The following is an 18,516-nucleotide window of genomic DNA, read 5'->3' as shown; positions in this document are numbered from 1 at the left end:
TTATATGAATAATTTTCTACATCTTCGAAAGTGAAAACTCTGAAGCATAAATAGTCGATCTCATGGTGTAGCCAATAATGTTACACACGCACACACACACACACACACACACACACTCAGACAAATATTAATGCTCACTGAGGCTGCAAGGCTGGATTTATTTGATCAAAACTATGATAAAAACAGTAATATTGTGAAATACAATTACGATTTAAAATAAAATGTAAATAATTTGTAACACTTTTATAAATTTAATGCATCCGTGGTCAATATTTTAAGATAACGGTGAAAAATATTATTCGGTCAAGCACATGCAAAGTTTGATTGGCACTGTATGTAATATGTTTATTTGACTGTCCGTGCTGAAGTGTGTGTACGCCTACTCTCTCTTTGTTTTCTGTTTTGAGTGTTGACAGTAAGCTGTCAGTAAACAGTTGGTGATGAACAGAAAGCTATTTGTTCGACGATGAAACCTTTTGAGCGTCATCAGGAATTACATAGCAGCCAGCCTGTGTAAAATGCAATATGAGTATGAGTAAGAAACGGTTTAGAAAACACATAATACAGCTAATTTAACCCTATATTGTCTTCATTCAGTACCTGCTTGCACTACAGATAGTGTGCTTGCAGTGAATTATTGACAGGAGTCAGATATTATTTAAAGTCAACATTAAATCAAACCAGAGATTGTTTGCTTTCCTTGATTTGTTGCACCTATAAGATCAGTATAAAAAACTGATTGTCTGTCTTTGAATTTTTGCTGTGTGATGTTGTCTTCTTCAAAATCCACAACCCAAACAGCTTGATATTGCAGAATTCTCATTCAGTTTTCTGCAGTTTTTGTCTGGGAATATACAGGAGGGGTCAAGGGTCATGCATGCTGAAGGCCTTGCTGATAATTTTACACAATTTTGCCTCCTCCTTGTATTGTCTGTAAAAAAAAAAAAAAAGACAGAGAGAGAGAGAGAGAGACAGAGAAGTACCACTTTTATTTTCAGGAAGGAAACACATCTGTGGAACTGTAACAGAGAAAGAAAAGCGGAATCTGCAGGAACATTTAAATATAGATGCCCTCCGCTCCCAAAACACGCACATACACCCACGTCTAGGTCCTTTATTCAAACATCAGTCTCCTAGAAATTGCACAATTAAAATACTACAACAACTACTGTGATTACATCAGGGTACAAGACCTCAGACAATTAATTATAACGAGCTCTCTTTAAATCATAATACAATATCATCATCATGTGTGTTACAAGCAGACAACAATTTTCAAGCGGGCTGTGGTCCCAAAAAATAAGTCTCCAAACGTGCTCTTTTGAATTAATTTTATTAATTTTATTAGGGTTGTACTTCAAAACATTATTATACAGAGTTCTAAACCATGAACCAAACTAAACCAGGCTTGAGGCGAAAAGTTTTAAATTTTCTGGACTTTCTGAAAAAAAAAAAAAAAAAAAATCACCCTACCTTTTTTAATGAAATAATATAAAATACAGCATAACAGTTCAAAACTTTCATAAAATCTTATAGACCTCAAACTTTTGAATGACAGGCCTATATTTTACATTTAGAGCAATATATTGATGTATACATAAGTTTGAGAGTGCATATCACAGAGCTCTTGAAAAATTTATTATTGTTACTACAGAGATAAAGAAGTTACAGTAATTCAGAAATGGAATGATTTTGACTTCTGGAACCCTGTTGTTGCTCTCCATGGGCAATTAATCTCACACAAGTCAAACGGTTGTAAATCAAAGGTTTCTTATTGAAGTGGTTATGCCAGACCCCAAAGTGACACACAGATTTCCTTTGTTGAATCACAACATCAAAGTGAGCTGCACAACATTGTATAAAAGCAGGCTACATGCCACCAGATTTCCCCACTGCTGCGTGTAAAGAGTCAGACGTCTAATGACTTGTTGTGTCTGAATCCATCTGATAGACAGTTACAGTCTGTTTACTCTACAGCGCTGATAAGAGCAGTCCAGCACACAGACTGTAAAAATGAGACTGCACTCAAGTGCATATTGATAAGAGAGAGAGAGAGAAAATGAGACAGGACAGGAAAGTGTGTGTGAAAGCAAATACTTGGCTGGAAATGAAGCTGTAATTGCTGGCTGACTGACAGATAGACAGACAGGTACACAAAGAGTCGGCGCTTTTCAAGGTTATTTGCAGACAAACAGGTGTAGTTTTGACTAGACACCTTGCTTGCAAACTGTCTAGTCTGGCGGGGCTGGACGACAGTTAAACACGACACTGGAGAGAAAGTGTAATGCTCAAATCCGCATACACAGACACACTCACGGTCACATCCACATACAGACACATGCACATCCTCATGCCAACACCCATTTATCCAAAAACACTTACAGTCATGATCAGTCAGGATTTGTCCCAAAAGCTAATATCAATGCCAGAGCAAACAACAGAGGTTTATTTATTGCCAGTAAAGCGTTTAAAACTTATAATACGCTGATCATTTTTTTTGTATACCATGGAAACATGGAAAAATAATCGACCAATTCTGAAGCAGGAAACTTTACAAAACACAAAATTCATGTCACTCCCAAAACTTTTGGCCATTACTGTACATGCAGTTGTAAACTAGCTCGCACATGTAAACAGTACAATTATAGAAAAGAAGAAGTACCAGTGTTTCTGTGTGAAAAAAAAGAGATACGGGTAAGATGTTTACTTGCACGAAAACCACTCTTAAATCCCTTTGTGGAAACAATGATGTAGTGTTTGTGTAGGATTATGTGTGTTGCTGCTTTATAATGGCTAGCTTGGCTAGCAACACCACACACAGATTAAAGACAGCGGTGGAAAAAACTCAAATTTCCATAGAAGCAAAGGGGAGTTCAGAGACCTTCACACAGGGTCCTTCCTCACTAATGAAACTAGTGTTTTGTAAAACAGCAAAACCACACTCTGGCTTGGGTAATTCACATATTGCTCAGATATCCCATGTAACCCATCAGGTATGTAGCTGTTTGGTGTGACTGGACCAATGCATCTCTGTGGTGAGCAAATATAGTAATTTAGTCATTTTCCCATTCATTTTAGTTTAAAGGCACAGTAGGCTATTTTTGTTTTTAACAAGAAACTACAAACAATCCTCCTTGTGCTTTTTTATTTCATATACAATCCCTGTTTTGTTAAACATGTAGTAGTAGTAGTAAAAAGAACAGTATATTGATACAGTCTTAAATATTTTACAAATCGCTCTATGGTTGGAGGAAATTGGCGGGGGATGTTGTGTGAGAAGACCTTCCATATCCGCCTTTTTCTTGTCTCTATGACAAAACGTGTTTATTTTCTGAGTAAAAACTTTAAAAGGTCCAATGGTATAAAAGGTAACTTGAATTTCATTAAGTCTAATTTTAAGTAGCGAAGTTTCTCTGGAGCGTTTGAATGAAACGCATCCTCTTGACTCAGCAGCGCACCCGTGTGGTGATGTTTAGTAAATGCTCGTCTTCCTATTCGCCTCAGATTAAAAGAAATTACTAAATATTCGTGGATTGATATTTCTTAATAAAGATATCAGTGAAATTTGATCTAATTCACTATAAGAGTATGTTCAGACCACAAATGTTGGTTGAGAAGTCGTCTTTAGTACTTAATATACTCATCCCTAAAAGCTTTTACTCATTTGAAAACACCCACTTTGACTCATTCAGTAGTAGGCTGTGTGTTTATTCTGTTCTGGTCATAATAAGTTGTTCTCCTTTGGTAACTGCCAGTTGCGTGTTCTAGATGCAGATATAGGCTACTGATAATGTGAAATCTTGATGGTGTGGTCTTGTGTTTTTTTGTTGATAAACAGGGCTGGATATTTGAGTAGCCTATGTTTCACTTGACAAATAAAAAGAAAACAATAATTTTCGCTAATGATTATGTTTTCGTCCAATTATTTGGGCAGTCATCATCACAGAAGAGTCTGAATGAAGTCTCTTCACAAGTCCTAGATTCGGAGAGTTCCGAGTCAAACCTCAGCTCATTTCCCCCCTCATCTGAAACACACGTACCGACACAAATACTCAAACATTGTGTGAACTCTGTGGTTTGTGGTCAGTTGATAAATGCACTGCAGCCTACAGACAAACAGGCCTAACACCTATTGACATGAAAAACAGATTCCTGAGAACACCCAGTTTTTGTTCTCATCTCTCCACTGAGGTTCTTAGAATTGCCAAACCAGCCACAAACACACACTGCTTTCAAATATTGTACACGTGCTCTAATAAAGAACATTTGACCTCAGCCCATTTCCTGTTGTGCATATTCACTCTAAAAATGCATATGTATACCATAGTCCCAGTGTGTGTATGTATTTATTTATAGGCTTCATTTTCATATACGATATATAATTTTTATTTTTCTTATTTTTGAGCACCTGAACATGTTTTTTGTGAAAATACCTTTTGTCATAAATTTCTAATCTTTTTTTTTTTTTTTAAAGGGTCCATAGAAGAATCCAATGCCATAGCAGAATACATTTTGCTTCCACAAAGAACCGATAAGATTCTTATTTAATTTTTTCTTCATGTGAGGAACATTTTAATTATCCGAAGAACCTTTTTCAACTATGAAGTGCAATGAAGAGGTTGCATGGATGTTAAAAGTTCTTCATGGAACCATCAATGCCAATAAATAACCTTTGTTTTTAGGAGTGTTATGTGTGTTTTCATGAATTCATGCATTTGTGTTGTGGCGTATGCACATGCTCTGGTCAGCATCTCTTCTGTTCTCTAAATCCTCTCCTGTGTTTTGCTCTCTCTAGCACAATACCACCAGTTGCCCTACTGGGTCACACATAAAAAAAGGTTTTTACTCTGTGGACATGGGACCATGTGATCAGAACAGAGAGCACAGGAGAAGAGAACAGTAGGGTAAGTGAAGAGAAATCCATAGTAACTGATACAGGATGTATAACTTATATATTATAACTGCCGTGTGTGAAACTGCTGTATGCAACCAACCTGAGCTGCACTGTAGACAGGAGAAAAAAGTTTGTTGCTTGCATAATATATATATATATATATATATAGTGTTTTTTTTGTATGAATATATAAATAGTTTTTAATCTCCAATGGAATAGTGAAGAAAGCTAATTCCCCCACAGATAAGACATTTACAGACACTGGCCACTTCTTTTGAATCTATTTGCTATTGTTTTGACTGCATTTATTCTATTGTAGGTCACTGGCTCTACCTGGAGGCGTCCTCTGTCCCTGCAATCAAAAACTAGTATGGCATCCAAACTGTGAGTTTAAGGGAATTTGAGTGAGTGGCTTGAATCGATAAAATGCTTATTACAAGAAATTTAGACAGAGTGCGTCTCTGTTTTTTCCAGCTCTCAGAGACCAAACTCGGATGTCAACAGACATCACAAGGACAAGAATCTTATAACAAATGCATGGCATAGTATGGTCAGTGTATGTGCGCCATTAATGTGTTAAGTGTGTGTCTCTGTATATTTTATCAAATATTTGACCTTGTCATTCTTAGACCACAGCGTTCCATCAGATATCAGAGAATGAAGCGAGAGATTCCAGCCATCCTCAGTCATTTCTCGGCCAACAGAGATTGTCTGCTGCTCTCAGGAGGGTCCAGCTCAGCAAAGACAAATAATAAAAAATAATAATATAAACCTTATTGCATATTACGAATCATATAGTGCACAGGGCATTGGTGAGACACAAAGTCATTGGCTCCACCTGCTGGACACTGAATGCGTTTACATGCACAATTATGCTGATAGACTGTAATTATTATATATACATACACTGAGTAAATATGCAAAAAAGAAAATGTCAGAAAATAACTTCATAACATAACCAAACCAAGTTTTTCCAGATAGCGTATTGTCCTCTGGTATTATCTGATCATATTTCAGTCTTCTGCAAACACACCTGTGAGATTTCGCGTCTTAGGCTGTAGCTTTTTTTTTATTCTATGGTAAAAATGTAATTGTTTTATTTTAAGTGCAAAACAACCAATGATTTTTAGAGTGGGTTTTTTGTCTTTATTTAGCAATAGCCTATTATTACAAGCCAAAAATGGATTTGTTGTTTGGATTGTTCAATTATATATAATGGAAAATTTCGTTTGGTCCTCATGAAGTGTTTTGAAAATTTAAACGTGGATCTTTGATGAAAGATTAAATTGTATTATTATGTGGCTCAGTCCAAAATCAAAGTTGCAAATAAAAGGGCAGTTCAAGTTCAAATGTGGAGAAAGATTTACATCTTGTGGTAAAATCTTTTCTTAAATCAAGAAGTCCCTTTGTTGCGTGTTCCCCTTGGGAAAGTTTTTTCCAAAGGGATTATTAAAGCTCGTAAATTTGATTCAGACTACTTGTCATGCACAGTGTACCTGAAGATAGGAAACACTTAACACTTGAGCTCAACATCTGACTGTTTGAACTTCAGGTGAGCAAGATCTACCCGTGAGAAAGAACCATCTATTAAGCCATAAACACGTAAGTAAGTGATTATTATGCATAATGGTTTTTCATTGTGAAATGAAGAACAATTTCTTAACCATATTAGCTACTATTAATGTTTTTTTTTTTTTTTTTTTTTTTACTATAAATTAAAACCCCATGCGTTTTTCTTGAATAGGCTAACAAAAAAAATTATAGGCCTATACCTCTACATAACCTACACAATCGATGCTGCTTAAGTTGTAAAATAAAAATGTACCGGCATTATGTCAAAGAATAAATGTGAAACAACAGTTGCTATATGCAATCGCCCCACACATGCCCAGCACTGCATATCTCCTGAGAGTGGTCCAGTTGGCATATTGAACCTTTTTAAGCATACAACAGCGAAGCTTTTCCGTTCCCACGGAGTGATATGAAGAGGAGAGATGAAAGGAGCACTTGTCACTTCCACACGAAAACTCACCTGTCACTCACAGCCATTACTCAGACAGGTACGAGCTATATTCACCCCTACTATAAAACAATGATGACCAGTCATGAAAGAACCTGCTGAGAGTATATAATCGTCGGCTCTGGCTCCATGTCCACAACGACAGCAGGGTGACCCCACGGAACCCTGAACCGCGAGATTTTTCAAAAGCACTTCTGCGACTTTTTCGTGCGTGACAGTGGGAGAAAAGAAATCAGTTTTCGAGTATAGCTTGTAATATTCTGCAAAATGACGTTTCAGATCAGCTGTTTTATTGTGTTGTCAGTGGTCGCTTTGGTTGGCGCGTTCCCTCGCGGCGTCTTTCCGCGGGACTTTCACCGACGCGTCGCGACAGATGTAGACTTCTCCGGGAACGGACCAGACGAACCTCTTCGGGGATCTGTCAGAGTTGTCAAACTCAGCCCTCATTTTCTGCGACGGGCTGCTGGTAGTCACGTGCCGTCCAAAAACTCACGAAGTCGAGGCGCGTTTCCGGCTTTTTTGGCTTTCGGACGTCCCGGTCCGTCAGTCCTGTCCCACAGCAAACCAGGGGCCCTGCTCCCTCCGGTGAGCGCGAGCAGCTCCAGCGCAGACGCCCGGAGGAAACAAGGTCTGGAGATGTGGCAGAAAGTCATGCACAAAAGCGAGAGAAGCAAAGAGACCGTGGCGCTACGCATCAACCCCAAAGACTTGAGCAAACAGAGCTGTGCCGCAGTGCCCTTCACACAGGTAGCACTCGGATTTTCTTTAAAGTCAATGTCTTTTTAGCGAAGGTTGTTACTGTATACAGGTGGTCATGTTCTTATATATATTTTCTCGTAGGCCTAAGTATTGTTTTAACAAATTATACATTATGAATTAAGCATAAATGATAATTAAATGGATAGATAGGCCTATATCCATGTAATAATTGTTACTTAAACATTGTGACCAAAGGGAAAATATAAGAGAATTTAACAAGAAAAAAAAAAAAGCTACTAAACATTAAATGAAAAGAATGACAACTTAACTGATCATGTTTTACAGTCTAATCGGAAACGAACTTGAATGAACTTGTCTGACACAGCTTGACTTCGTTTAAATGGTTATTAAATTGAGTGTAGCCTATTCATTTAGCCTTTTGTTTTTTTTGGTTCAATATTTTTTCAAAGTGACTTTCTGTTCACAGCGCGTAACGGAGGACGGCTGTGAGACGGTGACCGTTCACAATAACCTCTGCTTCGGTCAGTGCAGCTCCATGTTCGTCCCGTCCAGCGGAGAGTCTCGTGCACAGCAAGGAGCCCAGTGCACGCGCTGCGGGCCCTCTAAATCGCGCTCTGTGCTCGTGCCCCTGCGCTGCGGGACAGAGGTGCGCGAGAGGCGCGTCATGGTCGTCGAAGAGTGCAAATGCGAAACTAGTAGTGAAGAGGTCAAAGTTCATAACACGGAAATGTCTCATTTATAATAGGCAGTTTAAAGTTTTTATTTGAAGCGTTCTAATATTTAAGTGCACCAATGGTGTGTGTATTTGAGGATTACCAAGCCACATGGCTGCATGTTGAAGATTTGTGTTGTGTGTCTGACGAGTGACCGAAATACGGTTCAGACTGTAAAATCTTTCTGTAAACTGCCGTCTGATGTTCAGCGGTATCTTTGTGTTAATTGTTATGACGATGCTGGTCCTAAATTTATTATTTAAGAAAAAAAGTGTAATTTAAAAGCTTCACCGATGAGTGTCGCTGTTGCATGAAAATGATTTCATCTTTTTTTAATACTTTAGTTTACTCTGTCGTACACATATAAAGAATAATGTGAATGAGATAAACTGAATCACATTGCAGTGCCTGTTAAAAGTGGTCCGGTTTTCTCGACTTCTTCTTATACATCATTAATCTTACAGATCAAAGTGTTTTTGTTGTAATTTGTTGAGATGTATTTGAGTCTTGTGGCATTATCAGATAATTTAGTTCTTGAAGAAAAATTTAAATAATTAAACTGTAGGCTACCTAGCAACAAATACCACTCAAAGTGGGGAAGTATTAAATGAAAATGTGCTAAATCAATAAAACATCTGGGGAAAAAATGCCTGTAATGTGTTTGTTTAAATGCCATCGAATTAAATTTTATTCATAGCAGCAAACTAAGCAACCACTTACAGAATATGTAGGCTATTCTGTTCTTTGTATTTTATTTATGTGCTGTGTGTTGTCAGGCTATATTGGAAATTCGTTAACCATGGGCTCTAACCTGGGGTATTGAACATATGGATTAAAAGTTATTCAGTGTAGGTAAACAATATGGTTTAACTTGCATTTCAAGCGTTGTTAGACTCTGTTGCTGCCCAATTGTTCTTTTCAATACTTTGATGGCAATCTCCCTACAGTGGGGCGCCGTTTGTAAAATAAAATGTGTAAGACAAACTGGTCAGATTTAACTACAAAACAAATACAACTGTGCGAGATTTACTAAGCTTTAAGCAGTATTTTAATTACTTAAATATTTTTAATAATTTAACTTAATAATTTAACATTTTTTTGTTACTATATGACTATATTACAATAAAGTATTAAAGATAAATCTAAATGTTTTATCTGAATCTAAATCTTCATTTTAAATCTAAATGTTACATTTAAATGTAAATGTTAAGTCCAAATAAATGTTAAAAAATAAATGTTAATCTTATATATATATATATATATATATATATATATATATATATATATATATATATATAGCTAAATATTTACAAGTGTAGCTAAATATTTAGAACATTATATATGTATATATATATATATATATATATATATATATATATATATATATATATATATATATATATATATATATATATATATAGCTAAATATTTACAAGTGTAGCTAAATATTTAGAACATTATATATGTATATATATATATATATATATATATATATATATATATATATATATATATATATATATATATATATATATATATATATATATATATATATATATATATATATAAAAACACTTAGATATAAGATTAACATTTATGATTTGGACTTAACATTTAACATTTAGATTTAAAATGAAGATTTAGATAAAATATTTAGATTTGCTTTTAATAGTTTATTGTAGTATAATCATATAGTAATATATATATATATATATATATATATATATATATATATATATATATATATATATATATATATATATATATATAAACACTTAGATATAAGATTAACATTTATGATTTGGACTTAACATTTAACATTTAGATTTAAAATGAAGATTTAGATAAAATATTTAGATTTGCTTTTAATAGTTTATTGTAGTATAATCATATAGGAATTTATATATATAAATTAAATTAAATTATGAAAAATATTTTTTAAGTAGTAAAATATTGCATAAAGCTTATTTTTTGTAAATCTTGAACAAATGTATTTGTCTTGTAGTTAATTAAATCTGACAAATCTGACCAGTTTTTCTTACACATTTAATTTAACAAACGGCGCCCCATACTGAAGGACAGCAGCACTGTTTACTCATCCTATAGGAGGAATCGCCCGAGGGAGAACAAGGGGGTTCTTTACATCGCCTTGGCAGTCTGTCAAAATCGCTTCTTACTGCAATGTGCATCGCGCGCGACTCCTCCACAGACTCCTCACTTTTGTTGTGGATTTTACGAGCTCTTCTGGTCTGCGTCAGTCTGTGCACTGGTTAATGAGGTCAATTTAAGTCGATTAATAATTTATTTACCCCAAAGTGGTTCCTCGTGCAACACAGGTGGAGCTTTTTATATAAGTAGTGAAAACGCTTTAGAGGGCGCTGTTGCCATGGCAGCGCTGAACGAGGCGGGGGTCGTTTGTCTTATTTGGGTTCGCGCTTCGCTCGCGCCAAGAACCAGAGCCTCGGGGAAATCTAAGCACCGTCGGTAAGCTCGTTAAAGGTAGACAATGACAACATACTTGCCTAGTATTTGTGCAAGGCTGAGCAAGCAAAGAAAGGCGGGAAAATACGCCAGAGAAACGCGCCATTAAAGCTGCATCAGAGGAAAGTGCTGTGTTCATAGTGAGCTCGTGAGGGTCGCGTGGTTAAATTAAGCTGCTGTTGCAACCCGGGGTGGCATATTGGTAGGGAAATTTGGTTAAAGCATTACAGCGAAATCAGTTTTTTAGTTTTAAAGCTGATAGAGCATGAACAGCAGTGCAAAAGCCAGTAGCCCACAACTTGTCACTAAGCCCATTTATTGTGTTAAGCTTGGTTTAATATGCAATCACCCCACACACATGCCCAGCACTGCATATCTCCTGAGAGTGGACCAGTTGGCATATTGAACCTTTTTAATAACGTGGCACTGATCGAGGCCTTTGAAATGGGGACATGGGTCTGAAGCTGGTCCATGGGTGGATGGTGGATTGGTTGGGCCTGACAGCTCTAAGCATGGTGAGAGGGCCACGGTCCTGCAGGCCTCAGGGTCTTTAGTGTGAAATGCCAGGGTAAACTTAGAGATGGTACGGTTGCTATGACATGGACGTGGCACGGATGCCTAGGAGCAGCTGGGCATGGTTGGCACATGATTGCCATTGGGAGTTTGTGCCGCAGGGCTCCACAAGCTTCCAGTGCTTCAGTTGAATCTACAGTTCTTCATTACAATTGGACACTGAGTTGCCTTCAATTTATGTTCAACCTGCCATATATAAACCCAAAGCAGCTGTAGAGCACACAGAGCCAGGGTCTTTTATAGATCACAATCATTTACAGTATATATGGTAGCAAGTTAGCTAACTGTATCTTACGCTGAAGATTATGCATAGAAAAACTCTCTTGGTTTAGAAGAAATTGAAGGTATCGTTTATTACTATATCTAACTGCGAAGATTGTGCATAGATAAACTTCATGGAATTGAAGGAAAATTTCATTTATATGAGAATGGTATTATTTATTTACCCACCATTTTTTCTTTATTTTCTGCAATGGAACCTGGAAGGGAAAATGGACAAGCTTCTGTTGTTCATGCATCGGTCAAGCTCCAAAAAAATACATAAAACACAAAAAAGTATCATAAAGGTAGACAGTGTGACTTGTGTTATTGAAGCTCAAATTTGCAAGCCAAAGCCAGTTTTTATGTGGCACATTTCCTACCCAATTTTAATACAAGAACATGTAGGCATAATAAAGAAAGTGAAAAAAGCATTTTAAAATTAAAATGAATACATTTAAATAAAAGGCCATGATTGCAGTTGGTGTTCATTCACAGGATACTGTTACTGTAAAAGCCTCACTTTAATTCTCATTCACTCTCATTTACATGCACACATGTATGCAATTTTCAGTCTCGGTCTTTGACCTGTGGGACGTGCAAACATATTAATTAGACATTATAGAATAAAGCCTGTGAAATGCAGGTGATGTCACATTACAACTCTAATTGCATCAATTAGGGTAATTAAGGTTAGACATTTGGCGAAAGCATCTTGTGTAGCCGTGCCTGATGTCATATTTTCCTGTCGTCTGCCTCACCGTGCCATATTTCCGAGCTCAGCGTCCATGTGTGCCGGTGTCTGCTGGCATCAGGATTACTGTGTTCATTTACCCTGAGAGAGCAGGAGACATACGCTCTGTTACGGCACCTAGTGAGCTGCCTTTGTTTAAAGGCATCATATGTGCTTCCCAACACGAAGTCTGTTCCAAAAGGTAGGGAATGTAATGTTTTCTTCATACAAGGCATTGTGATGAACACAGAGAGAAAAGAATGCCTGGCAGACAGCAAGGCAGCTCACAATGACTTGGAACAGATGCATATAAATGGATAATCTAATGTCTCAAATATAAAGAAAGAAGACACAAAGTTAGAGAATTGATGAATTTCTTCCACAAATTTATGCCAGGTTTTAATGGCGAGAAGCTCATTCTTGGTCTTTTCCTCAGCTTTGACACATGACTTTTTGAGTGCACAAGGGGAAAGAGGAAGAGGAAATGGAATTCTCTTTAATAATTCATCACTCTCAGAGATGCAGGAAGTGCCCGCGGGAGCCATTTTGTATCTCAAATTGTGCTGAGTGGAGTGCAGCGAAGAGAGAAAATGTGGGCACAGCTGAGTGTGCATTCTGAATGTCACTCAGACTCCAGAGAGTCTCTGATTGATTTGGGACTTTGATTCTTCGCTCATTTCGAGATCACAATTCTCGGAGAGGTGTAGTGAGTGACACAGCCATGAGCTTTTAAATGGCTTTTGTTAAACATGGCACAGATGGCGTGCAAAACTTTTTTTTAAAAGAGCTGTGAGAATGTGGCAGTGGTTGGAATAGCATACTGACATGCTACTCTTACTGTGTTTGCAGTTACGCTCTTAAATATAAAGGTTCTTTATCTTTGGCATTGATGGTTCCATGAGGGATCTTTAATGTCCAGGGAACCTTTTAAATTCCATAAAAGGTTCTTTACAGTGGACTAGAAGCACTAAGAAATCTATGGTTCTTGAACGGTTCTTTTTTGGACATCGCTGTAAAAACGCCCTTTTGGAACCTTCATTTCGCTCCACCCTGCACTGTCTGCATGAAGATAAATGAGACCATTAGAGCTTCTCTGTTATCAATTAAACATCCAGGACAGCTGTATTACATCAAAAACTGCAATTGTAATTCACTGTGAATCCACATTCTTTTGTTCAGACTCCCATCGGGCACCAATCTAAACCATGAATGCCAGTTTTAGGTAAATTGTTTTTCGATTTTCATTGCCAATTTCAAATGTTTAGAGGTTTTTGTTTTCGCTTTTGTGACTGCCTAGAATTCAGGTTCCCACACACAAATGCACACAGAAAGCATAGCTCTATATATGGAAGTGGAAGAGGGGTCTCGGGCTATAATTTAGGGGGTGCAGGTGGCGCTAAGCCGGTATGGGCTCTGCCCGCTGTCCCTGCATGATGCCAGCGTGCCGCACACATACACACACATACACAGATGATGCCAATGCCATCTGTCATCGGTGAGAACATCTGCAGCTCAAGGTGCCCTTGTCACCCACAGTTAAAGTAACGAGAGAAAGAGATGGAGAAAATACAGCTACAGGTCTTATTAGGATCGAGCAAAATGCAACTGAAATAGAAAATAAAAATAGTTTTTTCCTGTGTGTGTGTTTTGGGAATTTCACTTTTAATTTTAGAGTTCGCTTTCATAAAGCTGACCAGTTCAACCCTGATACAAAAGTTATTGTAAGATACATGACCATTTTTTTTTTACATTATTAAAATGTTTGTAAAAGCTTACACTGCTTTGTTTATTGACTATCTGTTGGTAAGATAAATATAATATTACACAAATCAAGGTTTCAGTTTGCATTCACCAATGTCCCTATATTTTACCATCTGACTAAAAGACAAAAATAATGTAATTATGCTGATATGAAACAAAACTTATTTAGTTTCAGCATTTTTTTTTTTAAGAAATCAATGCAGAATTTATGATTAACATTCAAGTTTATCAATGTTTATTATCATGTATTACCTTACCCAGATACACTGTGGTAAGTCTTTAATGATTTCTGATTTAGAGCTTTCTGGACAGATTTCCCGGGAAAATGCTACGTCGTGTTTCTATTAAGAAAAGTGTTCTATAACACGTGTGTGGTGTGGAAGAAGGTTCCGGAGCATATTTTTAGGACATCTGTATTTTTTTATACATTTATGACTATATAATATTGATCACTTGTACACCGATACACTTCAAACAATCAAATTAATTAATTAAGCCCTTAAAGGGTTAGTTCACCCAAAAAGGAAAATTAGCCCATAAATTACTCACCCTGAAGTCATCCGAGATGTATATGACTTTCTTCTTTCTCCTCCGAATGCAATCAGAGTTGTGTTAAAATAATAACAAATTGTCTTTGATCTTTCAAGATGTTTAATGGCACTCAGAGGGAGGCTGCAGCGCATCAGTCCAAAAGAAGTTAAATAAAAAGCGCCCATCCTTAATAAAAAGTGACTCACATGGCTCCGAGGGGTAAACAAAGTCCTCCTGTAGTGAATCGATGTGTTTTTGTAATAAAAAAAAAAACTATATTTAAAACGTAATAATCACTTTAATGCAGCTTGCGCTCACTGATGTACACAGAAGTACTTCCGGGCTGATGATGTATGAGGTCAGCGTTGAACTGAAATGAATATTAATTATAGTTATAATGAGGCGGCCATGAGGGTGCATATGCAGATGCGGGAATGGCACGTCATATGTGCTTAGCCTAGCTAGTGCCTACTGCGTTCACTGTAAAATGCAAACACATAATTATAATTATACACGCACCTGAACTGCGTTGCCTACTCTGCGTACTATAGGGAGCGGCAGTACTGATCATATGCACGCTTCCTTTAGACATAGACTACTTTGTCAATGCATTATTTTTGAAGGTTTTTAGATTTTAGTTTTCCTGTTTTTTTGTTCCTTTAGAAAAACAGATGGTTTCTTTTTCATCTCTCTATCTCACACTCTGCCTCCCACCATCTGACAGGTGCAGAATAAACACTCTCACACACACATACATTATCAATGACATACATCTCCTGAGAATGACATTAAGACTCTGCCAGGCTGAGTTTGGCCCTGTAGGGTGAGCCTTTTGATAAAAACACCTGCAAGATGACTGAGTTTATCCGTCTTTAACACCTCTCCTGTCTTTGGCACAGACTCTATAACACATTGGAGATAAGAAATCAGAGGGGAGGGTTTTTTATTCTCTTCAAGGTCAAGTGATCACTAGGGCTATGGAAGTGATGGGGGTTTTCGGCCTGAATACATCCGCTCTCCAGATTAAGTGTTTATATGTTTCTGGAAGTGGATATGTGTACATATGAAGAGTGTGTGAAGCAGATGGCACGGCTGGGTAACTATGCCAGTCTCTCAAATATATTGAGTGTTGTGCTCCATCTGTGACCCTGTATGCCAAGACCTGGCCTGACCCTAAATCGAACTATGGAGGTGAAATGGAAGTTTTTCTCCTAATTTTTAAATACATTTTATCAAAGACATTATTAATATTTAATTGTCCTAGATCCACAATTTCAATCATAAATTATGAGAATATATTTATAAAAGAAATTGCATGTTTAAAAACCATTATGCTTTTAATAAAGAGTATAATGAAAACATACCATTTTAATATTTATTATTTGTGTTTTTAAAAAGATTTTATTATATTTTCAAATTACTGTCTATTATCTATGTCCACAAGGAATAAATGTCCCTAATTATGTTGAATTATTATTGAATTATTATTATTTTTTGTTGTTGTCGTTGGTGGTGGTGGTTTAGCTGGTTATCAAGAGAAAAAAAAAACTGTCTGTGAAAATCTTGAAGGAAATGTGTGAAAAATTATTTAAATTGTTTGTATTTAGGATAGCCTACATGAAATATCTGAGCTATGAGGAAAAAGTCATTTCAATCACAGAATGCTATTAAACAAAATTCATAATTTAACATCTAAGTGGACTTCACAAAATTACAATTGAAATTAAACTATGTGAGAGTGTGAAAAGTGTATAAAAGTAGTTAAAAAAAAAACTTCTTTATCCTAATAAATCCACAGAATACAGTTTCATGAAAAGGTCCTCTTTTAAATGGTTTTATATTAGGGCCCGTATAAGGGCATTTATATAGCATCTTACAGGATGTAGAAAAATATCTACATATATAACGACAAGAAAACTTAACACTTGTGTGTGTGTGTGTGTGTGTGTGTGTGTGTGTGTGTGTGTGTGTGTGTGTGTGTGTGTGTGTGTGTGTGTGTGTGTGTATATATATATATATATATATATATATATATATATCCGTTAAATGTTGTATTAAATCTATGAATCCACTAGAGGGCGCCAAATACTATTGTCACAGATAAGGACAAACAAACCCCGTCTCCATTTACGATTTATGATACCCTGACAAGTGTGTGTATTTTGTGGTAAATGTATGATTATACTTGTGAGGGACAAACAAAATACATAAAAAACCGTTCTCATAAATCTGTCAAACCATGTTTTGCTTTAAATCTACAGGTTTGTTTGAGGGTTAGACTAGGCTTTAGCATATGTAATCACCACCAAATCTATACAAAATTAGCATCTATGAGATGTCATCACTAATGAATCGTCCACATGAATGATTAACCCTTCTCATTTATTTGAAGTTTAAATGTATAATATTTTGAGAAACCTCAGTGTATGTGTACAAAAATCAATTTAAACTTTATTTTCCATTTATTGTGCCCTAACTATTATAATCTTTTCTTCTGAAGTAAATACACAGTTCACAGAAGTTATGAACTATGGAATATATGCAGAATTGTATGTTTTCAGTCAGTTTGACCAACAAAATATATGGTTGAAAAATGCAATAAAATAGCCTACATTTGATGAATTTAAGAAGATATTTGAAGTCTTTACTTGTCTGAGCTGACATGATGTTGCTAAAAAAAAACACAAAAAAAACAACAACAACATTATTTGGTGTATTTGGTGTAATGAAATTTGTTAATGGAGTTTAAGGTAAAAAAAAAAAGAAAAAAAAGAAGTATTTTCCACATACTGTAAATTATTGTTTCTCCTCTAAGCCCCGCCTTTCTGGCCTTTCTGAAACACATCATTTTTTGACAAAGCTCATCGTTCTGAAAAGCGAGGTGTGCTCTGATTGGCCAGCTATCCAGTGCTGTGAAAAATAAGACCCATTACAAATGAGCCATTTGTTGCATCCAGTGAGGACATAATTAAGGGTTATAATGGCTTATAATGTGTTTTTACATGTTACGTTGAATTGTGCTGCTTAAACAAAACCTTGTCTGCATTTGTGATTGGAGAAATGAACAAACATCAAGCTCTACTCTAACTTGCATTTGAATCATCAGTGGCCAATCCTTTACATATGTAAACATACTTACAGACTGTGAGTCAGAAGCGCAGAGATGGCAGTCTTCTCTCCCAGGATCAGGAAACAGTCCTCCATAAAATGTGCTGCACACTAAATATTTTGGTTGAACTGTTCTGTAACAGTGTAACCACTGATTTCTAGTTGTGTCCTCTTTTGGAAGCCCAAACAAAGTATGTTTGCTTTCACAATGAAATGCCGTCTCCATGGCATGGCAGCAGTGGCTACAGTGAGAATAAAAGTCACGCCTTCTTTCTTTGCATGAATATTTGGGTGGAGTTAGGCAAATATTGGGGGGCGTGTTTCAATAAGCCATTTTAGGTTGGCGTGGTTGACTCTTATAATGAATATCTCTTTGGCTTTGAGTCTTTGCAATTATACAGAACTTTATGCACCAAGAGCTTGTAACAGACTAAAGAGAAGGGAAAACTTGAAATCGCATCATATGACTCCTTTAAGACTCTGAGACAATAGACAGTATAGGAGGAGTATATACATATGTTTTAGGTGTAAAGGTTTAGATTTCTTTAGGTTAAGAACCCTGTAAAAGTTAAATAAGCATACATTTTAAGGCTTTTTGGCGTTTTATGGTGCTGTTGTTTGTGTGGTAGCTAATAAAATGCAGCCTAGTATTTTCAATATTCTGGGCATCTAGATTGTCTGAGACTTAAAGGAACCTGGCATCGGTTTTTACACACACACACAC

General features: G+C 36.4%; 1 protein-coding gene and 1 long non-coding RNA gene across 2 annotated transcripts; both read left to right on the top strand.

The window, feature by feature from the left end:
* Positions 1-4,506: 4,506 nt before the first annotated feature.
* Positions 4,507-6,226, top strand: LOC127947443 (uncharacterized). Its single transcript, XR_008151293.1, has 4 exons — positions 4,507-4,904; positions 5,214-5,278; positions 5,369-5,444; positions 5,524-6,226. It is a non-coding gene; the product is annotated as an uncharacterized LOC127947443 (long non-coding RNA).
* Positions 6,227-6,885: 659 nt separating this feature from the next.
* LOC127947379 (DAN domain family member 5-like) lies at positions 6,886-8,980 on the top strand. The gene is made up of 2 exons (XM_052544496.1): positions 6,886-7,661; positions 8,101-8,980. Exons 1-2 carry the CDS (start codon positions 7,182-7,184, stop codon positions 8,374-8,376), a joined length of 756 nt encoding a protein of 251 aa, XP_052400456.1. The 5' UTR covers positions 6,886-7,181; the 3' UTR covers positions 8,377-8,980.
* The last annotated feature ends 9,536 nt before the right edge of the window (positions 8,981-18,516 follow it).

Source organism: Carassius gibelio, chromosome A1, assembly GCF_023724105.1.
Source record: "Carassius gibelio isolate Cgi1373 ecotype wild population from Czech Republic chromosome A1, carGib1.2-hapl.c, whole genome shotgun sequence".
Classification (NCBI taxonomy): Eukaryota; Metazoa; Chordata; class Actinopteri; order Cypriniformes; family Cyprinidae; genus Carassius; species Carassius gibelio.
The sequence above is the reverse complement of the archived record's forward strand: the minus strand, read 5'-3'. Positions and strand labels throughout refer to the sequence as shown.